General features: G+C 43.7%; 1 protein-coding gene across 4 annotated transcripts in view; it reads right to left on the bottom strand.

Annotated features, from left to right (window-relative positions):
* INPP4B (inositol polyphosphate-4-phosphatase type II B) overlaps positions 1-27,152 on the bottom strand; it is a 944,562-nt gene that overhangs the window by 663,895 nt on the left and 253,515 nt on the right. For 3 of the 4 annotated variants that reach the window (XM_082244155.1, XM_082244154.1, XM_082244153.1), the window contains exon 3: positions 3,879-3,997. In XM_082244155.1, coding sequence (XP_082100281.1) covers positions 3,879-3,997 — 119 coding nt within the window. Of the gene's footprint in view, positions 1-3,878; positions 3,998-4,131; positions 4,154-27,152 lie in introns of those variants that run through there. The other variant, XM_082244156.1, reaches the window with a different exon arrangement.

Raw genomic sequence — 27,152 nt, forward strand, 5'->3', positions numbered from 1 at the left:
TAGGAAACCAGCCCTCTGACCCCATGTATGGTAAACCAGCCCTCTGACCCCCATGTATGGGAAACCAGCCCTCTGACCCCAAGTATGGGAAACCAGCCCTCTGACCCCAAGTATGGGAAACCAGCCCTCTGACCCCAAGTATGGGAAACCAGCAATCTGACCCCAAGTATGGGAAACCAGCCCTCTGACCCCATGTATGGGAAACCAGCCCTCTGACCCCATGTATGGGAAACCAGCCCTCTGACCCCATGTATGGGAAACCAGCCCTCTGACCCCATGTATGGGAAACCAGCCCTCTGACCCCATGTATGCGAAACCAGCCCTCTGACCCCATGTATGGTAAACCAGCCCTCTGACCCCAAGTATGGGAAACCAGCCCTCTGACCCCAAGTATGGGAAACCAGCAATCTGACCCCAAGTATGGGAAACCAGCCCTCTGACCCCATGTATGGGAAACCAGCCCTCTAACCCCATGTATGGGAAACCAGCCCTCTGACCCCATGTATGGGAAACCAGCCCTCTGACCCCAAGAATGGGAAACCAGCCCTCTGACCCCAAGAATGGGAAACCAGCCCTCTGACCCCCATGTATGGTAAACCAGCCCTCTGACCCCCATGTATGGTAAACCAGCCCTCTGACCCCAAGCATGAGAAACCAGCCCTCTGACCCCAAGCATGAGAAACCAGCCCTCTGACCCAAAGCATGAGAAACCAGCCCTCTGACCCAAAGCATGAGAAACCAGCCCTCTGACCCCAAGCAAGGGAAACCAGCCCTCTGACCCCATGTATGGGAAACCAGCCCTCTGACCCCAAGTATGGGAAACCAGCCCTCTGACCCAAAGCATGAGAAACGCAACCAGGAAGCTTTTCCAGAATCTTTTGAAAAAAAAAAAATCATATGTTTAGCACGCATTGTTGAATTCGATACCAGTATGCAACAAAATGTGAACGATAAGTCGTCCAATTATCTGATCGGGTGTACGAGCCATTAGTTGCACCCCTACTTACCATGTACCCTGAATGGAAAAAGTACAGGTACACTTTAACCACTTGCTGACTGCCCGCCACATATATACTGCGGCAGGCTGGCTCAGCTGTGCGAATCGCCGTACCTATACGGCGGCTTGTGAGAGCTCTCCTGGGGGTGAGTGGGGATGCTGATCCATGGGACTGGCGGCACAGATTGCCGCAGGGCACCCGCGATCGCTCCCCACTGAGAGAGAACGACTGTCTGCTGTTGTAAACAAAATGCTCACTGAGCGCCTGTGATCCTCCTATATATGATCACAGGTCTCTGTGATCATTTCACAAGTCCCTCCCCCCCACAGTTAGAAAACACCCCCTAGGCTCACACTTAACCCTTTGATCACCCCTGGGTTAACCCCTTCCTTGCCAGTGTCATTACAGTAACAGTGCATCTTTTTAGCACTAATAACTGTAGTAACATCACTGGTCCCCCCAAAAGTGTCACAAATGTCAGTTAGGGGTCCAATCTGTCTGCCAAAATGTCGTAGTCCCGCAAAAAATTGCAAAGTGGCGCCATTACTAGTAGAAAAAAAGAAATGACACAAATCTTTCCCCTAGTTCAATGATCGCGAACCTTGGCACTCCAGAGGTTTTGGAACTATATTTCCCATGATGCTCAACTATACTGCAGAGTGCATGAGCATCATGGGAAATTTAGTTCTAAAACATCTGGGGTGCCAAGGTTTGCCATCACTGCGCCTAGTTTGTAACTTTTGCGCAAACCAATCGAAATAAGCCTTTTGGTATTTTTGTTTTAGTGCCGGTTCACACCAGTGCGGCTGCGGAGATCACATGTAATTCGAAGCGCACTGCTCCCTCATTACATGCGATCTCCTGTGCGGATGCAAATTCAGCCATACACTTTGTATGGCTAAATTCGCACTGCACCCGCACAAAAGTCGCACAGGAGCCTTTTTTTCAACTGCATCAGGAACGGATCACACAGTGGTTCACATTTGTGCGATCCGATCCTGTGCGAACTGTCAGATCGCACTGCGATATGCGATCAAACTGGGGGTGTCGTTAACATTTAATTGACACCCCCCGCGTATCGCATTTGGCAGTGTGAACTGCCAGATGTGCGTTTGCGATGCGGGAACAGGCTGCGAATTTGCAGCCTTCCCGCATCGCACAAGTGTGAACCGGCACTTACCAAAAATATGTAGCAGAATACAAATTGGCCTAGAAGGATGAAAAAAATAGATTTTTAATTTTTTTTTATATATATATATATATATGTTATATAGCAGAAAGTAAAAAATATTGTTTTTTTTTCAGAATTGTCGCTCTTTTTTTGTTTATAACGCAAAAAATAAAAATCGCACAGATCAAATACCACCAAAAGCAAGCTCTATTTGTGGGGAAAAAAAGGACATCAATTTTATTTAGGTACAGCATCGCACGACCGCGCAATTGTCTGTTATAGCAACACAGTGCCGAATCGCAAAAAACAGCCTGGTTATTAAGGGGGGGGGGGGTCAAATCCTTTCGGTCCAGAAGTGGTTAAAAACAGGACAGTCCCACAGTACCAATAATATGGTAGGAAAGCAGTTCACAGCGTATAACACAGCTGTGTCTTTTTCCGGTACGGTTCTAAGCTTTGCCATCCACCGGGCATGCAGGCAGGAAATGGAGTAGAACAAGAAAGTCTTTATAACCAGGATTGTTCTGCTACATTACTGCTAATGCCACTGGAGTGATGGGAAGCATCCTGAGCACAGCCATTAGCCTGGTTTAGCAGACCTGTCAACTCCCACTGCTTATTTGTGAATCTCGCTGGTTTTAAGTCAGGATGTGATTTTTCGCTTGAGTGGCACGGCAGACTTCACACAGCTTTCATAGCTTTTTGCCTAACTATATGCTTTGGAATATGGCTTTTCTAGGTTCAGTGGAGGCAGCAGTTGGAATAATCGCTTCCAAACCAAGCCGCTACACAGACAGTGAGACCTTCTGCAGAAAGACCAGCGACTTCCCCAGTAGATAGGATCCCTTAACAAGCCATCTCTCCATGTCTCACGTTATACGGAATCAGAAGAGTAAGGACAGTACAAATAAACCTCGCTTGGCAGCAGATCTGCCGTGCCAAGTGCATTGCAACAACCTTCTTGGGACGCTCAAAAGGGATATAAAATCACTGCGGTGTACAAATGTGATTGGTAGTGAAAAGGGAGGAAAAAATAAATAAAAACTGGGTCATTCTTCAAGCAGAAAATGGAGCTCTAAATTGTACTTCTGGTCTATTGGAACACTCCAGACAGTGGAAGCTAAAGAGCGGAGATCTCTAGCAGCCTGTTTATACCATTCACTTGCAGAATAGCTAAAGGTTCAGATGCTGCCAACCAGATTAGCAGTCATCTGGAAATCTGTGTCTGCAAGAAGCATGCCGTACCAATTCATCCCAGCCTGCATGCCTTAGGAATTGCAAATGTTACCCTTTTAGATGTAATTCTACAGCACAACACGTCCATTGACACACCACGTTCCCCTCGTTCTACGTCTACAAGAGGTGCCATGACCAATGTAAACAATTCCCTTCCTCGTACTCCCCTCCTCCCCTTCCACAATGTCTAATATCCCACTCCAGGAGAATACATACCCTTTTCTTCATCCGAAAACACATTGTGATTAGAGAAAGTATATGCAATAATTCCCAGGATGTGCTATTCCCACAGCCGCTGCTGGAATGAGGTGTTAGCTGCTTACAAATATCTTATACATGAAACTACACGTTTTTATTTGGCAACGAGCCCTGGAACACTTCCACTACAAAATCCCATTGCCTAAATGTGTTGGAACTTGCGTGAGCAACTTTAGTGACTGCAGGAAAAGAGATTTAAAAAGAAGCACGCTCACCTCTACTATTTCTGTGTTGGCATATCTGGTTAGGGTCTGCTCTGTAGGATGTGCCACTGAGATCTGTACGAACGTGTTCAGCTTTCCATCACGGGCAGCACTCAGCAGATCCTTGCACGCTGCAAACCAAAGAAAGAAGTGTCAGTAAAGGCAAACAGTTCATATGGCACAGGGCGACATAGGCTTAGAATGAGCTCTGGAACACATCTCTGGAGACGCAGCTGATTTAGCAGAGGAAGTCCCTTGGAGTTACCTTCACAGACATAGGAAGTCACATGTTAGAGCTGAGAATTCATTTCCACAAGCAGCTCCTGGAAGCATACTTCCCAGCCAGAAACACAGCATTGGTGTGACTGTGTACAACTGCAGGCTAATCCCCGCCGAGTCTTATACACAAATACACCAGCAAAGAAAGTACATCAGATGTGACCTTAAACCTCATTCACGTCACTCAGCCTTTTCCCATAAAGCATACGGGAATTGTTTAATGAGACGGTTACTTATTAACTAGTTGTCTTATTTCTGCCATGTGTTATATCAGGCTAGGTGGACAAACACACACATACATAGAAATATCTCTCTCTATATATATCTCTCTCTCTATATATCTATCTCTATATATCTATATCTATCGCTTTATATCTATCTCTATATATCTATCTCTATATATCTATCTCTATATATCTATCTCTATATATCTATATCTATCGCTTTATATCTATCTCTATATATCTATATCTATCACTTTATATCTATCTCTGTATATTTATATATCTATCGCTATATATCTATCTCTATATATCTATATCTATCACTTTATATCTATCTCTGTATATTTATATATCTATCGCTATATATCTATCTCTATATATCTATATCTATCGCTTTATATCTATCTCTATCTCTATATATCTATCGCTATATATCTATCTCTATATATCTATCGCTATATATCTATATCTATCGCTTTATATCTATCTCTATCTCTATATATCTATCGCTATATATCTATCGCTATATATCTATCTCTATATATCTATCGCTATATATCTATGTCTATATATCTATCTCTATATATCTATCGCTATATATCTATCGCTATATATCTATCTCTATATATCTATATCTATCGCTTTATATCTATCTCTGTATATTTATATCTATCGCTTTATATCTATCTCTATATATCTATATCTATCGCTTTATGTCTATCTCTATCTCTATATATCTATCACTTTATATCTATCTCTATATATCGATCGCTATATATCTATCTCTATATATCTATATCTATCGCTTTATATCTATCTCTATATATCTATCTCTATCGCTATATATCTATCTCTATATATCGATATCTATCGCTGTATATCTATCTCTATAGATTTATATCTATCGCTTTATATCTATCTCTATCTCTATATATCTATCACTATATATCTATATCTATCGCTATATATCTATCTCTATATATCTATATCTATCACTTTATATCTATCGCTATATATCTATATCTATCGCTGTATATCTATCTCTATAGATTTATATCTATCGCTTTATATCTATCTCTATCTCTATATATCTATCACTATATATCTATATCTATCGCTATATATCTATCTCTATATATCTATCGCTATATATCTATATCTATCGCTATATATCTATATCTATCGCTATATATCTATCGCTATATATCTATATCTATCGCTATATATCTATCTCTATATATCTATATCTATCTCTATATATCTATATCTATCGCTATATATCTATCTCTATATATCTATCGCTATATATCTATCTCTATATATCTATATCCATCGCTATATATCTATCTCTATATATCTATATCCATCGCTATATATCTATCTCTATAAATCGATCGATTTATATCTATCTATATATATCTATATCCATCACTATATATCTATCTCTATATATCTATCGCTTTATATCTATCTCTATATATCTATCGCTATATATCTATCTCTATCTATATATATCTATCGCTATATATCTATCTCTATATATCTATATCTATCACTTTATATCTATCTCTATATATCTATCGCTATATATCTATATCTATCGCTATATATCTATATATCTATCGCTATACATCTATCTCTATATATCTATCGCTATACATCTATCTCTATATATCTATATCTATCGCTATATATCTCTATATCTATCGCTATACATCTATCTCTATATATCTATATCTATCGCTATATATCTATATATCTATCGCTATACATCTATCTCTATATATCTATATCTATCGCTATATATCTATAGCTATACATCTATCTCTATCTCTATATATCTATCGCTATACATCTATCTCTATATATCTATCGCTATACATCATGATCTATCTCTATATATATATATCTCTATCTCTATATATCTATCGCTATACATCTATCTCTATATATCTATCGCTATACAGCTATCTCTATATATCTATATCTATCGCTATATATCTATCTCTATATATCTATCACTATCTCTATATATATATATATATATATATCTATATATCTATATCTCTCTCTATATATCTCTATATATGTATATCTCTATCTATATATATCTATCTCTATATCTCTATCTCTATATATCTCTCTCTATCTCTATATATCTATCGCTATATAGCTATCTCTATCGCTATATATCTATCTCTATTTCTATATATCTCTATCTCTATATATCTCTATATATCTCTATCTCTATATATCGCTATATATCTATCGCTATATATCTATCTCTATACAGTGGTGGGATTAAAAAAATTTTAGTAACCAGTTCAGACTTTCCCAGCAGAATGACCAGCGTGCCCCCTTTTAATGCAGAATGACCAGCGTGCCCCCTTTCAATGCACAGTGACCAGCGTGCCCCCCCCCCTTTCAATGCACAGTGACCAGCGTGCCCCCCTTTCAATGCAGAGACACCAGTGTGCCCCCTTTCAATGCACAGTGACCACAGCATTGCCCCCAATGATTGCAGAGTGCCACAGCATTGCCCCCAATCATTGCAGAGTGCCCACAGCATTGCCCCCAATAATTGCAGAGTGCCCACAGCATTGCCCCAATAATTGCAGAGTGCCCACAGCATTGCCCCCAATAATTGCAGAGTGCCCACAGCATTGCCCCAATAATTGCAGATTGCCCACAGCATTGCCCCCAATAATTGCAGAGTGCCCACAGCATTGCCCCCAATAATTGCAGAGTGCCCACAGCATTGCCCCCCATAATTGCAGAGTGCCCACAGCATTGCCCCCAATGATCATTGCAGAGTGCCCACAGCATTGCCCCCAATGATCATTGCAGAGTGCCACAGCATTGCCCCCAATGATCATTGCAGAGTGCCCACAGCATTGCCCCCAATCATTGCAGAGCGCCACAGCATTGCCCCCAATCATTGCAGAGCGCCACAGCATTGCCCCCAATCATTGCAGAGCGCCACAGCATTGCCCCCAATAATTGCAGTGCGCCACAGCATTGCCTCCAATAATTGCAGAGCGCCACAGCATTGCCCCCAATAATTGCAGAGTGCCAGCGATCCCCCCGCAAGACCCCTGCACTTACCTCACGGACGGTCACACAGCTTCTCTTCAGTCCCCGGCTCCCCGCGTCTCCTCGTCCAATTGCACGGGGTTTGCCTTTCGGCCAATCAGGAAGCGGGAGGACCCGCTCCCTGATTGGCCAGGAGGAGGATCCGTGTAACAATAGCGAATTTTCATTCGCTATTGTCACAGAATGGGCGGGTCAGGGGCGCACTGCTCTGCTCCCCGGCCGCCACGTCTGCGGCTGCGCGGTCCGAGCGCGGGACATTCCCAATTGTACTGCGCGTCCTTAGACGCGCAGAGGGATCAGCCTGTTCTGCGAACTTGCAGAAAGTTAGTAACCAGTTCTATGTCTATATATCTATCTCTATATATCTTTCGCTATATATCTATCGCTATATATCTATCTCTATATATCTATGTCTATCTCTATATATCTATCTCTATCTCTATATATCTATGTCTATATATCTATGTCTATCTCTATCTCTATATATCCATGTCTATCTCTATATATCTTTCGCTATATATCTATCTCTATATATCTATGTCTATATATCTATGTCTATATATCTATCTCTATATATCTATGTCTATACATCTATATATCTATGTCTATATATCTATGTCTATATATCTATAGACAGACAGACAGAGAGTGGAAAATCAGTCACACTTCTGCAGAGAAACCAATCAGCTTCTACCCTCCGCTTGTTTAGTTACCACTTCTGGACCAGAAGGTTCCCCCCCCCCCCCCTTAATGAGCAGGGCAATTTTTTTGCGATTCAGGACTTTTGCGCAGTCGTGCGACGCTGTACCTAAATAAATGGATGTCCCTTTTTTTTCTCCCACAAATAGAGCTTTCTTTGGTAGTATTTGATCACCTCTGCAACTTTTTTGCGCTATAAACAAAAAAAAAAGATCGACAATTCTGAAAATAAATAAATAAATAACTTTTTGCTATATAACATTCCCAATAAAAAAAAAAATTTAAACTCAAATTGTTTTTATAATTTTAGGCCAATGTGTATTCTGCTACATATTTTTGGTAAAATAAATCCAAATAAGTGTATTTTGATTGGTTTGCGCAAAAGTTGTCGCGTCTACAAAGTAGGGGAAAGATTTAGGTAATTTTTTATTTATTTAATTTACAACAGCACACAGAGCAGCCATCAGGGGGGGACAGCCCATACACATGTAGGGGGCCCGGGCATTCCTGAGGGGCCCAGGCCCCAACCAATGTGACCGAGTTGTTGCTGCTGTAGTAACTAGCAATTGCTAAAGCAGTGTGGCTGCAGAGTAAGCCGATGCAGCTGAAGGAATGTCTCTTTGCTGGATTGGGATCTGTCTTTGCTGAATATATGAGGCTGTCTCTTTGTTGGAATGTAATGTCTCTTTGCTGAATATATGAGGCCATCTCTTTACTGGAGGAAGATGTCTCTTTGCTGAATATATGAGGTTGTCCCTTTGCTGGATTGGGATGTCTCCTTGATGAATATACGGGGATGTCAATTTGCTGGCTTGGATTCATTTTCATATATTAAGTTGTAAGAGTGTTAAAATAGAAGTGGGTGCACTGAAGGACTCAGTGGGATGGCCAGTGGACGGATTAGGTGGGACGGCCAGAGGATGGGCCCTACAAAATGTTGGTGGTCAGGCCCGGAGGGGCCCAGGCCTAAAGATGTGTAAGGGGCCCCAAAATTTCTGATGGCTGCCCTGACAGCACACCACTGGTCTGTCTCCACAGGGAGCGATCGCGGGTGCCCAGCGGCAATCGTGGCCACCGACACACGCGCACCTGCACAACCGCTCCCACGAATCGTCGTTTCACGGGAACCTGTCGACCTACCACCATATATCTACGGTGGCTGGTCGGCAAGTGGTTAAGATTTTGCAATAAAAACTGGAAGCTGATTGGTTTCTCTGCAGATGTGTGACTGATTTTGCTTTAGTAAATACTGTAAACCCCTATATTACCAAAAGTATTGGGACGTCTGCCTTAACACGCACATGAACTTTAATGGCATCCCAGTCTTAGTCTGTAGGGTTCAGTATTGAGTTGGCCCACCCTTTGCAACTATAACAGCTTCAACTCTTCTGGGAAGGCTGTCCACAAGTTTTAGGAGAGTGTCTCTGGGAATGTTTGACCATTCTTTCAGAAGTGCATTTGTGAGGTCAGGCACTGATGTTGGACGAGAAGGCCTGGCTTGCAGTCTCCACCCTAATTTATCCCAAAGATGTTCTATTGGGTTGAGGTCAGGACTCTGAGTAGGCCAGTCAAGTTCCTCCACCCCAAACTTGCTCATCCATGTCTTTATGCATGTTGCTTTGTGCACTGGTCCAAATCATTTGGTGGAGAGGATACGATGGTATTGGGTTGTCTTTCAGGGGTGGGGCTTGGCCCCTTAGTTCCAGTGAAGGGAACCCCTAAGGCATCAGCAGACCAAGACATTTTGGACAATTTCATGCTCCCAACTTTGTGGGTACAATTTGGGGATGGCCCCTTCCTGTTCCAACATGACTGCGCACCAGTGCACAAAGCAAGGTCTATAAAGACATGGATTAGTGAGCTTGGCGTATAGGAACTTGACTGGCCTGCACAGCCCTCAACCTGAAAGAAAACCTTTGGGATGAATTAAAGTGCAGACTGTGAGCCAGGCCTTCTCGTCCAACATCAGCGTCTGACCTCACAAATGCGCTTCTGGAAGAATGGTCAGAATTCCCATGGACACACTCCTAAACCTTGTGGGCACCTTTCTAGAAGAGTTGAATCTGTTATAACTGCAAAGGGTGGGCCAACTCAATATTGAACCCTACGGACTAATGCCCCATACACACGTGCAGATTATCTGAAGACTTTTGTCTGCAGACTTACCTTTTCTATGTAGTGCAAGGGCCTACCGGATTGCATACAAATTGAAAGTGTTTAGGTTTGACCTCATATTGTATGGTTTTGGTAAGTCTGCAGACAAAAGTCTTCAGATAATCTGCACGTGTGTATGGGGCATTAGCCTACATTCACATTGGTCTGATTTGACATGTCAAATCGGAGCCGATTGCCAGCAATTGCGCTGTCTGAATCGGTGCGACTCCGACTTTACAGCACCTAAAAGTAGTTTCTGTACTACTTTTGGCGACAACGGGGACGATTTCCATAGACGTCTGTGCAGGAACCCGCACAGATGTATGGGAAATCTCCCCTAAAGTTGGACTGAACTTGCACGATTTCAAAGCAGGCCTCAGTGTGAACCTGGGCTAAGACTGGGATGCCATTAAAGTTCAAGTTTGTGTGTGTATATATATATACATACATACACACACATGTACAATATCTCCATGTATGCGTGAAGCCTAATACAATATAATAACTTCAATTGAAGTTTACTGTAGCAACGTTCAAGTCAACAGTGTTACAATGTTAATTTTAATCTAACTACAAAAAACTTAAAGCGGTACGAGGCTGGGTTCACACTTATGCGATGCCAGACATTGCTGTGCAAATCACATGCGACCTGTGTGCGATGCGAATTCCGATTCCATCTGATTTCACAGTTCGCACTGTTTTCTGCGAACAGATTTGGGGGTGTCATTAAGTTTGCATTGACACCCCCAGCTGTGAGTCAGATGCGATGCAGGAACCCGCACAAGAATCACAGTGGTTCCTGCATTGGATAAGTGTGAACTCAGCCTTAGAGAGGAGCTCCAGCTCCCCCCTCCCCCCCATGCATCAAAAAAATTAAAAAGTCAGCAGCTACAAATACTGTAATTGGTGACTTTTAATATTAGAATTAATATTAATATTAGAATACTTACCTGTACAGGGATCCCATGATGTCGGCACCCCAACTGATTTTCCAATCGGCTCTCGGGTGCTGCTGCCCCCGCCATTCTTTGTAAGGGAAGCTGGCTGGTGGCTTCACAGCTAATTCCCTACTGTGCATTCGCGAGCACACTGCACTTTGTGAATGGCCAAGTGGGGGGGGGGGGGGGTCTTACTTCTGGAGGGACCTCTCCCAGAAGTGGGGATGGGTACCTATCAGAAACAGAGACCCGCTCCCCCTTTCCCATGGAAGGTGCCAAATGTATGAAAGGGTGGAGGAAGCAAACAAGCAGAGCTTCCCCTTTTGGGTTGAGCTCCGGTTTAAATTTTTACTAAACCCACAACAGTAAAATCAGTGTATATATGCAGTAAAGCATGCTTGTTATATTCACTATGGAATCTAAGGGTTTAATCCACCTTATTGTGTAAAAAGGCTGTTTGATCCTGTCTTCTCTGATCCAGCCTTTCTTCCACATTCCCCAATCTATCTCCTGGTACTACAGAGCTTTAGGAGTCACTCTGCACATGATCAGTTTGGTGTGCATTACTAGAGAGACAGGGCCAGTCAGCACTGTCCAGACAAACTGAGCATGTGCAGAGTGACTCCTAAGGCTCTGTAGTACCAGGAGATTGGGGACTGTGGAAGAAGGGGTGGATCAGAGAAGACAGGATCAAACAGCATTTTTACACAATAAGGAGGATTAGCCCCTTAGATTCCATAGTGAGTATAACAAGCACATGCTGTAAGCAGTTACAGCAAGCTGTGTTATTTATTTCATTATAGAGATGTAGCACTGCCCCCATGGGAGCCCCTGGGTTACCCATAGCAACAGACAATTGAACTTGTAGTTTTAAGTCCTCGGCTCAGTCAAACAGTCCAGGGGATTTGTTTTTTGTATTTTATTTTGGAACTGGGATGGAAGAAGGGATGAGTGGGATACTCCAACTAACAACTATGCACAGTTTGGGGACATCTTTTTTAGGTGTGTGCGGCAAGGCTGCTGCTTCACTTTGCCACATAGGTGAAGGTTTTATGATGAACAGTACTTTAGGTTCTCTTCAGGGTCCATCTTGGCACCCCCTTTCTAACCCACTGTGTCCTTTGTCCACTGACTTTCCCTGGAGTGGTCCCCTTCCTGGGCAGACCCCTGGCAAGTTCCCAGGTACTCACTGATACGGTTTTCCGCAGGAATCTCTGACACTTCTCCACCGTCAGCTTCCACAGGACCTCACAGCTCAGCCCCACACGTCTGGTCCACTAGGCCGACTGCCTGTGACCATTTCCTTTCTGACAGGAGGAGAGACAGCCGTCACCCTCCTCATGGGACTCTGCTTCCTGCCAAAGACCCCCTGTCACATGTGTCCCAGACTTTTGTTAACAATCCCAGAATGCACTGCGGTTCTGCCTTCCCACTGGGACTGTCACAAAAGCCTGTGTGTCACTGGTTGGGTTTCCCCCACTGTCCAGCAGGCTCCCCTATTGGATACAGTGGGGACACTTCCTCAGACCAAATGAATCACACCTGGACACATGTAACAGGCAAGACTAGAAATCCTGCTCCCTGATGAGCAGAAGAGCACACAAATGCTTTCACCTAGCACCTGACTAGGAGGGTGCTACAGAGGTTTTACATGAACGAGTAAAAAGTGATCATTGCAAGCACCCTTGTCATTGGTAAATGTGTCTCAACCCTCTAACTGCCACATCTGCAGGATAGCTTGGTGTGTTGCAAAACACCAGACTTACTGGCCAGATAAACAGATACAAATAAAGGAAAAAAATAAATAAAAAAGAAAATGAATGCAGACACTATAAGCGCCGGTTCACATTACCGCGACGCTACTTGCAGGGGCGACCTCCGAGATCGCGGTGCGAGCAGCGCGCCGCGACCTCGGAGCGGCCGCCACGGACTTCATAACATTGAAGTCTATGGCGGTCGCCTCCTGGTCGCCCCAAAGAAGCTCCGGACCCTTTTTCTAGGTCGGAGCGACTTGTGTCGCTCCTATTAGAACGGGTCCGCAGCTTCCCTATGGGAGGCGACCTGCGGCGACCTGTGAGGCGACCAGGTCGCCTCACAGGTCGCCCCAGTGTGAACCGGCACTTACTAAGAATTGGTAAGCTGCAATATAATAAATATTTGCTTTTGGGTTTAACACCACTTTAACCACTTCCCACCCGCCCTATAGGAGTTTGATGTCGGGAAAGTGGTTGCATTATCCTGACCAGACATCATATGATGGCAGCAGGATAATGCGCTCTGCGTGCCCCCCTACTGACGTAGGCTCTTTACCATGTGACCAGCCGTGTCCAATCATGGCTGGTCACATAGTAAACAGGAAGAGCCCTTGACAGGCACGAGGGGGGGGGGGTGCCACTAGAACCACCAGGGATGCCCACCCAGACCCCAGGGATGCCCACCCATGACCCCAGGGATGCCCACTATGGGCAACAGGGATGGCAATCAGGGCTCAGGGAGCCCCCCAGTGCCCTCCCCATCAGTGCTGCCCGCCAGTGCCCTCCCCATCAGTGCTGCCCACCAGTGCCCATCATTGCCATCTATCAGTGCCCCCCACGAGTGTTCATTATTGCCCACCAGTGCCACCTATCAGTGGCCATTAGTGCCCATCAGTGCCGATCAGTGCCGCCTATTAGTGCCCATCAGTGCCACCTATCAGTGCCCATCAATGCCGCTTATCAGTGCCGCCTATCAGTGTCCACCAATGCTGCATATCAGTGCTACCTATCAGTGCCACATATCAGTGCCGCCTATCAGTGCCACCCCATCAGTGCCACCCCATCAGTGCCACCCCATCAGTGCTCATCAGTGCAGGAAAAAACTTATTTACAAAATTGTATAACTTTTTTTTTTTTTTTCAAACTTTTCGGTCTTTTTTTTATTTGTTTAGCAAAAAAAAGAAAAAAACCTTGCGGTGATCAAATACCACCAAAAGAAAGCTCTATTTGTGGGGGGGGGGGGGGGGAAATGACATAAATTTGGTTTAGGTACAGTGTTGCATGATTCAAAATGCAACAGCGCTAAAAGCTGAAAATTGGCCTGGGCAGGAAGGGGGTGAAATTGCCCTGTATTGAAGTGGTTAAGGTAAAGGATAAGTTCACCTTTTGGGGGAAAAAAAGAAATAAATAAATGCACATATTTGTGCAGGAAAAAAAATGTGCATGTATTTTTTCTCCAAGGAGCCTGGTAAGCATTGCACCCGTGGTCAGTAGATTAGGGGTGCAATGCCAGACTCCTGCAGACAAGCCCTGCAGCTTTCTGCCCATACCTCCAATACAGGCTGACTGTTTACAAGCTGCAGGGCTTGTGAATGACCTACGAGGCTGCTCATCAGCAACTTCAATGTCTATTCAGAACTGCAAGCCATCAGCCACAATGGTTCAGGGTACTAAACAATCTCCAACATCTTCCACTGTCTTTCATCAGTTTATACACCTTCACCCCAAAATAAAAATAAAAATCTCATCCACCTTAGGGATCGTTCTTTTGAGTTTCCCCCATAGCTATGTACCTATACATACATCATGGAAACACACACTTATACACATGCATATTTTTGCCATTTCCTTATATTCCAGTATGATTTGTCTATCAGTTTTTAATAATAGTAATTCTTAATTGTCATTTTCCAGTCTTGGATGTTTTTGTGCATTTAGAAAATATTTTTACCTAATAACTCAATTAGCCCTTCAATGGTGTATCTTCGTTATCCTTTTAATTTATTTAATTTTTTTCATTGCTTTGATTTTTAGTATTTATGTATTTTTCCATTCACACAGAGATATATTTTCTCTATTCGTATTCATCTCATGTGATCATATCGGCATTCACCCTGGTATCCATGCTTACCGATGGGGTGATTTGCAATCTCACCACTAGATGGCACTGGCACTGTATGTTGTTTTTCCAGGCCCTCCTGTGGAGTAATATGCACACTCACCACTAGATGGCACTGTATGTTTTTCCAGGCTCTTCTGTGGAGTAATATTTACATTCCCTCCGCCGGATGGCACTGTATATCTAACCTATAAAAAGGTACCATTATCTTTGATTGTATTAGCTTCAAAAAGGAGTGCGAGCTGATAGCCAAATCCCAGTGTGCATGCTCCGAAACGCATCGCAAGCACACCGGTGACGCACACACAGAAGACGTTGTGGCTCAGTCTGCGGTCCAGCCCTCAGTTCCACCACTTCACAACATCATCACATCCTGCTTGTCAGGACAGCACCACGAGCGACATCACATGGCCCAGAAGGCGGCCCTATGCAGACTTTGACCACCAGAGACCCTCATGTATTGGTTTTCACATTCCTTATGTGAGTTTTTATTGCTTCCTTTTAATAATAAATCATTCACAGTTTATACTCAGAGGGGCCTGTTCTCTTTTTTTTACTGCATGTTTGGAGGTGGCTTCCGCTCCCCTCCAGGCTGGCCCTGAGACAAGAGACTGTGCTCCATCCTTTCAATGGACAGAACAGGTAGTCCAAAAGACTGTTCTATGGACACTGTATCATTCTAAACGCATCCCCTACTTGCACCACCACTTATACTTTGTGCAATGGCTGATAGTAGTTGTAGTTCGTGCATTAACGGGAAACTGTGAATGAATTATTCAGCCATGTGGGTGGATCCCCGTGTGGCTGTGCTCTTTTCAAAATCTTGACAGTGGGCACAAGGAGAAGATCCCCTGTTTGTTGTTACGGGGGGGGGGGGGCTGCAGCTGCTGAAACATATTACATGTTATAAATACACCTAAATATGTTATAAACACACCTAAATATGGGAGGAACATGTAACATGTTCTAAAATATGTACTTATCTTTTAAAGTGGGAGTTGTAGCTGGCCAGCTAGAACCTGTCCTAGGTTGCTAATATGACCTACATGCATATACAGCTAGACCTGTTAATAACCTCAATACAGTGCATATGTTTATATGTGAGAGACAAAAGCAGAGTTATTTACTGTGATTTCATGTTTGGATGTGACATAACAATTGTATATTGTGTTCACAGAAGCAAAGGAAAAATATGCCTGTAAGATTCATTTGTATGCATGTAAGGTAAGCTCAGACACAGCAGAGTTGAAACCAGAAAGCACAGAGTTAAATTTTATTACCCATAAGGAGTTTGTGGCCAATCACAGCCAATCTCACACTCAGCAACAGTCTTGGCCAATTACAGCTAGCCTTACACCCATTTTTTCTCTGAAGCTCATGCTTCAGCCAGCCTTCTCATTCCACTACAGAGCAAGAGAACTGAATAGACACACAGATCCATAGAGCAGTTTTATGGAAGCAAGTGGCCAAAAATAGGTAATTAAGGCTCCGTTCACATGTGAGCGTATGGATCGCGGGCAGAACTGCTACGGTTCCGCCCGCGATCCGGAGATTATTGCAAATCGCGGGACGCCTAGCGTTGCCCGTTGATTTGCAATAGACCCCCAAACGCCGAGCGATGTTGCCGCGATTTCCGCCTGCCGAATCGCGGCAACATCGCGCAAACAAAATCGCAGGACGCAATACGCTCCAAAGAAGTACAAGAGCTTCTTTGGAGCGTATTGCGTCCCGCGATTTTGTTTGCGCGATGTTGCCGCGATTCGGCAGGCGGAAATCGCGGCAACATCGCTCGGCGTTTGGGGGTCTATTGCAAATCAACGGGCAACGCTAGGCGTCCCGCGATTTGCAATAATCTCCAGATCGCGGGCGGAACCGCGGCGGTTCTGCCCGCGATCCAAACGCTGACATGTGAATGCAGCCTAACAGTTATACATGTTCCTATTGTTAGTAATGTGATTAGAGCTGTATACTGAACTAGTTATGTGTTCACTTGTAGTTCCACCAATCCAAATTATCAAACTCGAACACGAAATCAAACAAACAAACTATCAAACTTCAAAAGTTATATCGAATTCAAACTATCGAACAAACCCAAACAACTCTAACAACTCAAAACCAAACCTAAGCAAACAAACTCAAACAGCAAACAGCAATAGAGAGAGAAATATATCCACCATTTGTTATACTGTATTCAGCACATGTTGTACATGGACTGTCTGCTGCAAAAGTGTCACTCTTATCTATGAAGAAAAGTTGAAGTTAATAAAGAAGATATCTTAAGCGTTTGGTGTGCTCTTTAAACCTACTGCTTTCCATAGAATGGTATTAGAGGAATTTATAGAGTAACAGACAGTCTGGTTAGACTGAAGTCAGAGAGATCCAATTCTTCTAATGCCACAGCGCATAAGGCACTTTGTAGTGCTGCGCCTGCCACAGGAGTAAACTCCCATCTCTGACTTGTACCTATAGGTAAGCCTATAATAAGGCTTACCTATAGGTACTGTAAATATCTCCTAAACTTGCACCGTTTAGGAGATAAATGGATTTTTGTAAAATCTTACCGTAAAATCCTTTTCTCTTAGCTCATCGACAGACGTAGTCCTCGGTGATACACCACCTTCGGGTTATGTTACCTCCGCAGGAGCAGGACTAGACAGGAAATTAAAAAGCTCTGGCCACACCCTAGGGGCAGTCCCAGAGGGTATATCCTCTCTCTCTCTGCCTCAGCAAATCAGTTATGTGAAAAAGCAGTGCTTAGAGAATTTAACCCAACCCAACTCCAAAACAGAGGGGCGGGGACTACGTCTGTCGATGAGCTAAGAGAAAAGGATTTTACGGTAAGATTTTACAAAAATCCATTTTTCTCTAGCGCTCATCGACAGACGTAGTCCTCGGTGATACACCACCTTCGGGACGTCCCAGAGCAGTATCACAACTGAGGGGTGGGAAAATGGAAATCAAATCCCAATCTAGAAGGCCCAACCGGTGCCAACTAGAAGTTTACAATGCTCATCCTTAATGATGAGACTCAACAAAAAAATTTTCAAACAGAAAAAAACCCTCGAGGTAGACCACCGGTCTCCTTAAATTGCGGCCTGCAAAACCTTGCGGCCAAATGAGGCATCCGCCGATGCCGTCACATCAATTTTATAGAATTTTGTAAAGGTATGTACCGACGACCAGGTGGCCGCCTTACATACCTGGACCACTGACGCCTGATGGCGAAAGGCCCAGGAAGTACTGAGCGCTCGAGTGGAGTGCGCCCTAACAGGGAACGGAGGACTCTGACCCTTAATAGAATAAGCCTGTACCACCGTTTGTCTAATCCATTTGGCAATGGTTGCGGCAGATGCAGGCAAACCCTTTCTGGGGCCATCCGTGATCACAAAAAGTGAATCCGTCTTACGGAATGATTCCGTAGCTTTCAGGTATACCCTGATTGCCCGAACCACATCTAAGGAATGCAACGCATGTTCCCGATGATGCTTGGGCTGAGGACACAAGGAAGGTAGTACAATATCTTCATTCAGATGAAAATCTGAAACCACCTTAGGAAGAAAAGATGGCTTAGGATGAAGTACTACCTTATCCCTATGAATCACTAGGTATGGGGACTGGCATGATAATGCAGCCAGTTCTGACACCCTGCGAGCAGAAGTAATAGCCACCAAGAAGGCAACCTTCTGGGATAAAGTAAGCAAGGGAATCTCTCTGATGTTTTCAAAGGGAGGTTTCTGTAGAACCGACAAAACCAAATTAAGATCCCAGGGCGGTAAGGGCGCGCGGACTGGAGGAGCCAGGTGCCGCACCCCCTGGATGAAATTCCGCACCAAGGATTTGGTAGCTAACGGCTTCTGAAAGAAGATTGCTAATGCTGAAACTTGACCCTTGATGGTGCTCAAGGCTAGCTTCTGCTCAACCCCTTTTTGCAAAAAGGCCAATATTCGAGACACCGAATAGGTACGTGGAGGAAATCCTAAAGATTCGCACCACGCAATATAAGTCTTCCATGTGTGATAATAGACTTTGCTGGAAGTCGCTTTCCTTGCTTTAATAAGGGTAGAAATGACTGAAGTAGACAAACCTCTGTCCTTCAGTACTTGGGTCTCAATGGCCAGGCCATTAAAACCAGCGACTGTAAAGCACGAAGGTAACTTGGTCCTTGAGACCACAGACACTCCCTGAGACGAAGTTCCCACGGAACGTCTGCGACTAGCATGTCCAAGTCGGCCAGGCCGGCTTGGGGAGGCCAGCCTAGAATTTCTAGGACCACTGGCGCTGATTGGATCTGAACCAGGCGTCCCTAGAGCTATCTGGCCCCGACCATCCGAGGAAGTCTGGTCGTTTTCTATTTCCACACATTTATCAGATACCTGATAGTTATCAGGAAGGGTGATCTTTTCTGGTTGAACCTCAGGGACCGAAGTCACCCGACTAGAGGCTACTTGGCCTATCTGGTCAACCAGATCCGATTCCTGTGTGGTATCGGGACTAATCTTAGGAAAGGGTAAAGGAAAAGATCTATTCAGGGAACGGTAACTACCGCTTCCTGTGGTACTTAAATGTTGGAAGGGAAGAATCGCACCGGTAGTAGTGGTTGATGCTCGATCTGATGTCCTGAATACCGGTGAAAACGTCCCCCCACCCTGAAACCGGGTGGGGGCGCACCTTCAGGCTGTGTACTCCTTTGCTTCGGGTTTGGCTGGGTTGGTCCTCTGCTTGTCCGACCAGCCCTTCTTGAATCCTCCTGGAGGAGTCTTGCCTTTCCCGCTAGTACCAGCCGGGCGCCCTTTATGGGCGGTAAAGAAAGGTCCTCGCTTGTTGCGAGGTCCCTTAGCTTTTGCAGCCTGTGGCAAGAAAGTGCTCTTGCCCCCAGTGGCATCCTTAATGATTTCATCTAGGTTGGCCCCAAATAGACGATTCCCCTGAAAAGGGAGATTGGTCAAGGTCTTTTTGGAACCTAGGTCAGCTGACCAGCATTTTAACCACAGCACACGTCTGAGGATCACTGCTAACTTAGATGCATGCCCTAATAAGGGAGTTGTGTCCAAGGCTGCGTCACAGATAAACCGTAGCCCTTGTATGATCTGTTCCATCAAATCAGATGTCTCCTGGGGAATATCTTTTCCCCTAAGATCTTGGCGTACCATTTTCGCCCATTCCGTAAGTGTCTGGGAAACTAGACCAATAACAATTACTGGTCTAAATGCTGACCCTATCAGAGAAAAGATAGTGCGGGACTCTGCTTCTATCTTTCGATCCACCGGATCCTTAAAGGACGAAGTGTCCTCCACTGGAATAACCGTGGCTTTATTCAGCCTGGAAATAGGCGGATCCACGACTGGTGGTACCGTCCATTTCTTAATGATGGATCCCTCAAACGGATAGCGTCTAGCAATACGCTTGGAAATAGTAAAGGTACGTTTAGAATGCTCCTATTCTCCTTTAATCTGATTACCAAAACATTTAGGTACCGGAAAAGCCTTCGCCATCTTGATGGGCTTATTAGTACCGAAAGGCCTCTCTGTTTCAGTTGCCTCTGGGAATATGTGTGGCAGGGTCCATGATAACTCCAGTTACTTCCTGGATAATATAATTCAAAAAGAAAAAAACTTTTTTTTTTTTTTTTTTTTCTGACCCCCAGCGCCACAAAAAAGCCCCTTAGTGTTACCTGCTAGGGATCCCTATCGATCGAGAGAGAGAGAGATAGACCCCCAGGCTCACCACTAGATGCTCAGAGTTAAACTGCAACAGCTTACAGCGCTGTCTTGACAAACAGGAAGTCTTTTGGATGGCTGCCCAGGAAGAAGGGAGGCGGCTCCGCCCCTCTGCACGCCTTCTGGCGCCTCCCCCAAGCTCCACGAGGTGTAGGATCACCTCAAACATGGCCGCCCCCATGCTGGAGACACGAGGCTACGCCAAAATGGCGGCTCGTGCGATCCAGCAAAAAAAATGGCGGCGGCCTGTGCTGACTAGCGGTGTGCTGCAGGCACACAACACTCTCTCTGCATGGGGATATGGCGTGGTTGGCGGTACCGGCCCTGGCGGACCGCATGGCCGTTCGGGAGGCCTGCTAATAGCTGGAGATCTGATTTGGAAGGCAGTCTACATGTCCGTGGCTTCTGACTGGTAGGTAGCTTTATACTTAACCCATAAGATTCCCAGAATGCCACAGATTACATCTTAAAAACATGTATACAATAGATTGTTAGCTCCCAAACCAAGCCTCCTGGCTTTTTGCACACATAAAATCACACTCAAAGTAGGAGGATTTGTGACATGTTATAGGATAGAAAGAACTCTTTCTTACCATACAGAGAGGGGCCCGCGTTCACCACAAAACCCGTCAGGGAAAAAGGGGGAACATACTACTCACCATACCGGAACCAGGCGGGCACCAACTCCTGACAGTACCCCTCTCCACCGGGGCGGGAGGGCTGTCGACCGATACGGACGCCGTGACTCATGGTCTTTGGCGTTTCAGCGAGACGTTTAACTCGCGGGTTCAGTCCTTTTAATGGGACTTTGTCGCGGCCGACCCAGCGCGGAGCTATGGCCTGCACGCGCTCGTAGGCTGAACTGGGGTGACCACCGGATCTCAACATCCAGCCCGTCGCCCAGTTCAGCTTTCTTGCTTGAAGATCTCACAGGAACACTGGAGAAAAAAAAGCTGTCTAAAAATCCTTTTAGAAAAAAATTCTTGCCAGGACCTAAGATCCCAGCAAGGTATCTAGGTCCTTACTCCTAACTAGACAGAAAATAACTGATTTGCTGAGGCAGAGAGAGAGAGGATATACCCTCTGGGACTGCCCCTAGGGTGTGGCCAGAGCTTTTTAATTTCCTGTCTAGTCCTGCTCCTGCGGAGGTAACATAACCCGAAGGTGGTGTATCACCGAGGACTACGTCTGTCGATGAGCGCTAGAGAAATTCCCTTTTAGAGAAAGGGAATATAATAAGACGTGGCCACTCACTAAAACTAGAGGAAAAATAGTTTAACCTTAAAATACGTAAGGGGTTCTTCGCTGTCAGAGCAGTAAGGATGTGGAATTCTCTTCCACAAGCAGTAGTATCAGCAGGGAGCTTACTGGGCCTTACTTGTTAGCATTTCTGCCTTGCAGCACTGAGGTCCTTGATTAAAATTCCACCCAGGACATTATCAGCATGGACTTTGCATGTTCTCTCTGTTTACATGGGTTTTCTCCCACAATCCAAAGACACACTGGTAGGTTAATTGGCTCCTGTCTTGATGTGCTTTCGTTGGTGTGTGCATGTATGTGTGGATGTGAGATTGTAAGCTCACATAGGGAAAGGACAGATTTTGAAGTACAACTAAAGGCCGAACTTTTTTTTTTTTTTTTTGAAGTTTTGGACAAAGTGGGGATGGATTAGAGCACTTGTCCTTTTTTTGCTGTCTGTGTCCCTGTTAGGGAGATTGACCGTCTTCATATTCATCCTGTTTACCATTATTCGTGAAAGTGAACCTAAAAAGAACATTTTCAATGGGGGCACTAGTCCTGGTGACTCAGAGGTCCCCAAGAGATTCCCTTTAATTTGCAGAGATTTCCTGTCACTTCCTGTTTTTGCTATCCACCAGCTCCGTGATGTCATCATGGAGGAGTGGAAGAGGACCTCCAGTGGCAACCTGTGAAGCTCTGGGGAACTCCATGCCCAAGGGGGTTAAGGCAGTGCTGGAAAATAACGGTGGCCACACAAAATATTGACTTTGGGCCCAATGTCACATGACACTGGGGAGGGAAAATGGCTAACTGGACCCAATTTGGGCATGTTCACTTAGGGGTGTACTCACTTTTGTTGCCAGCAGTTTAGACATTAATGGCTGTGTGTTGAGTTATTTTGAGGGGACAGAAAATTGACACTGTTATACAAGCTGTACACTCACTTTACATTGTAGCGAAGTGTCCTTTCTTCAGCGTTGTCACATGAAAAGATATAATAAAATATTTACAAAAATGTGAGGGGTGTACTCACTTTTGTGAGATACTGTGTGTGTGTGTGTATATATATATATATATATATAGTACAATATAGTATATATACACAATATATGAGTCCAAACATGGGTTAATGCACAACACTAACAAAAATATTTATATGGTTTTAGATGGACCTAGGGAAGGTTTTTATTTATTGCTGTCCATGACCCTGTTGGGGAATTTCACCTCACTTTTAGTTCCTGTCACAGCAGGACAACAAATGAGGGTCACTGAGACAGGAAGACAATACACTGATTATAGCCTGACATTCTTTCCTTTTTTACTAAAGAAAAGTGTGTTATTGCAACCGATGTCCTAATTGGAGAGATTTCCTGTCTTTTCTGTCTTTGCAGGAAGTGAGGAGAATCATCGGGACAAAGTTTAGCTGGTTAGATCTTCAGCTGCTATACTGCACATCACCTAGTTCAGTGTTTCTCAACCAGGGTGCCTTTTGGGTCCCCCCCCCCCCCCCATGGTGCCACGAGCACAGGACCCAGTTTGCCCTGGATCATCATCAGGAGTTTCCATGGCATAGGCATATCAGCTGCCAGCACCATAACAATCAATGACACCCTAGGGTCAGGATGCATCGTGTCCTACTGTGCTATGGTGATAGTGGCCAGCTCACCCATATCATGGTAATGGATGACACCGATCTAGGACAGGAGGCATGTAGGGCCACTTCCAGCATTTAGTAGATGATCATGAAAGTCTGCCTCCTCCAGACCTCCTCTAATCTTCCACCCGCTGCCATGTTGCTGAAGCCAAAGGGTTGGGCTCTGATGTGAAGGGGGTTTGTGTGATTGCGGGATTCAGTGGTGATGGGGAGGCTTTGATGTGATGGGGGATTCCTGTACAGGGGGGGGGAGGTCCTTTGATGTAAACAGAGACTTTGGTGTGATGGCGGGCCCTCTTACTCAATAGGGGGGGACATCTGATGTGATGGGGCAACCTCTGCTATTAAGGGGGGGCTTCTGATGTGATGGGGAACCTCTGATGTGGGGGGGGGGGCTTCTGATGTGATGGCGGAACCTCTGACACAATGGGGGGCCATCTGATGTGATTGGGGAACCTCATATGAAGGGGGAGGGAGCTTCTGATGTGATGGGGGAACCTCTGATGTGAAGGGGGGGTACTTCTGATGTGGGGGGGCTTCTGATGTGATGAGAGAACCTCCGATGTGAAGCGGGGGTGCTTCTGATGTGATGGGGGAACTTCTGATGTGGGGGGGGGCTTCTGATGTGATGGGGGAACCTCTGACACAATGGGGGGACATCTGAGGTGATGGGGGAACCTCTGATATGAAGGGGGAGGGGGCTGCTGATGTGATGGGGGAACCTCTGATGTGAAGGGGGGGGCTTCTGATGTGAATTCAATTTATTCAAGGTGATTGTGTGCAATGTCCCAAGGCCAGGGTTCACATTTATAAGCAACATTTATGTTTTTTACATTTTACACTGGAGTGCTTCAAAATTTTGCATACTTTTACCGGGTGCCATGACTGAAAAGAGGTTGGGAAATGCAGACCTAGTTAAGCGCTTCCAATGTCAACAATTGCAGCCACATATTAGTCCAGGATTCGTAAAATAACAGATATTTTCCAATGATGGCATTTTACCTGGGATTGGATTCGGTCTAGCAATTACTATGGGCCTGATTCATAATACGGAGAATTGGCGTTTCGGCTGGATTTTGCGAACCGGTGAATTTTTAAGTCTGAAATTGGTATTCAAAGAACGGCGGGCGGAAAATAAAGCCAACTGTGAGATTCATTAAGATCAACTAATGTCAGGACTGGACTTAAAAACAGTCCAGCTAAAAGGTGGACTAATTTTTTCAAAATCACAAAATATGGCAGGAAAAAAATAAAAAATGTGTGGGAAAGATGTGTTATATGATTTTGAGCTAAACTGCTTTTAAACTGTGTGAAAATGTTAAGTAGAAAAAAAGATATTAATAAAAGTGTAAATTGCAAAAATAGCTCCAGAGTCAATTTCTGGCAGATAGCTCATGTGAGCATGCTCCAAACCAAAAACTAGGCTGAAAATAACGTTTTTGAAAACGTTAGTGGGAGTTTTATTGAATTTGCGGCAAATACCGCCGCAAATTCGCGGTAAAACGGCGCTATTCCGGCGCTAATAAATTTTTTTTTTTTTTATTTTTTTTTTTTTTTATTTTTATTTTTTTTTTTTGCACATATCTATGTATGTCTATATATATATATGAATCACAAAAATAAATATATATATATATATATATATATATATATATATAGATATATATGTGTGTGTGTGTGTATGTGTATATATATATGTATATATATATATATATATATATATATATATATATATATATATATATACCCAAAAAATAATTATATGTGTATGTATATATATATATATATATATATATATATATATATATGTTTTTTATTTATTGATTTGCCTATGTGTATGTATGTATATATATATATATATATATATATGAAAAGGAACACTAACACGGCTCCTCCCCGAAAATTAAACATTGTATATGTGTGAAATTAATATATTTTTGGGTTGGTTAGATATAGAAAGTAACAATAATATATGTTTTTTTGCATATGTATATGCATACGGTATGTCACGGTCCATTGAGTAGTACAGGACCCGTTCTAATAGGAGCGACACAAGTCACTCCGACTTAGAAAAAGGGTCCTGTACTACTTTGGGGCGACCTCGGAGCGACTTGCATAGACTTCCAGTATGTGAAGTCTCTGCAAGTCGTGGTGCACAGCGGTGCACGCGACTTCACAGGTCACCCCCCGAAGTCGTGTCGCCTCAATGTGAATGGGCTCTTAAGGTGCTAGTGCATGTATGCTTGGTATAAAGATAACAAGAAACAAAAAAAAAAAAAAAAAACCTCAGAGACCACAATTCCCAAATAATTAACCTAGTTTAGTAAAACTGTATATAATCAACAAATTTTTAAAAATAATCCTGCATGCTGGAAATTATATATAGGTGTTTAAAACATTTATTTCTGTGAAAAATTAGTATTTTGAACTTAAATTGATAGGCTAAGAAACTATCAGTGGCATATATTATGAAATAAATGTAACAAAGTGATTATGTTTGTGTAAATTGTGTTTTGCAAAAATGTTGCAAATATGTATTGAGCTTGATTAAATAAACTGTCCAAAATATCCAAGTGGTTAGCACAGCTGCCATGCAACAATGTATTTGGGTGTTCAAATCCCTGAACTACCTACAACTGTCTGTTGTTATATATGACAAGCAACGCCCCAAAAATAAAACATTGTATATGTGTGAAATTATTATATTTGTTGAGTGGGGGGCCATATTACTGTTGCTTCCTATATAGAGCCACATTACACTCTGAAAAATAGCAGTGTTTGAGCTTGCAAATCTGAGAATTTGCAAATTGATTGAACATATGCAGTGCAACCCCAGAACTCAGAATTCAACAACCCAAAAAAAGATATGTAGATATATATATAAAAAAATTACTACATCAAGTCAACACACATAGGAAATGCTTTCAGTAATCTCAGAATGAGCACAAAGTGGCTTTTTCATTTAGACTAATGGGCCATACACACTATAAGATTTTCTGAAGATTTTTTCCTTTAGATTTAACAAAACCAGATAATATGAGGTCAAACCTAACACTTTCAATTTGTATGCAATCTGGCAGGCCCTTGCACTACATAGAAAAGGTAAATCTGAAGGAAAAAGTCTTCAGAAAACCTTATAGTGTCTATGGCCATACATGATCCAATTTTCTTACAATTTTCTGTCCAATTTTCTTGAAATTTACCTTCAAGTATGTAGTACAAAGGCCTGCCTAATTGGATAAGTGAAAGTGTTGTTTAGCTTTGACATCACATTATGTGGTTTGTGGTTAATCTATCAGAAAATTGTACAACAAAAATTGAACATGTATGGCCATACACACTATAAGATTTTCCGTAGACTTTTTCCTTCAGATTTACCTTTTCTATGTAGTGCAAGGGCCTGCCAGATTGCATAC

This window comes from Pelophylax lessonae, assembly GCF_965119305.1.
Source record: "Pelophylax lessonae genome assembly, chromosome: 1".
NCBI lineage: Eukaryota > Metazoa > Chordata > Amphibia > Anura > Ranidae > Pelophylax > Pelophylax lessonae.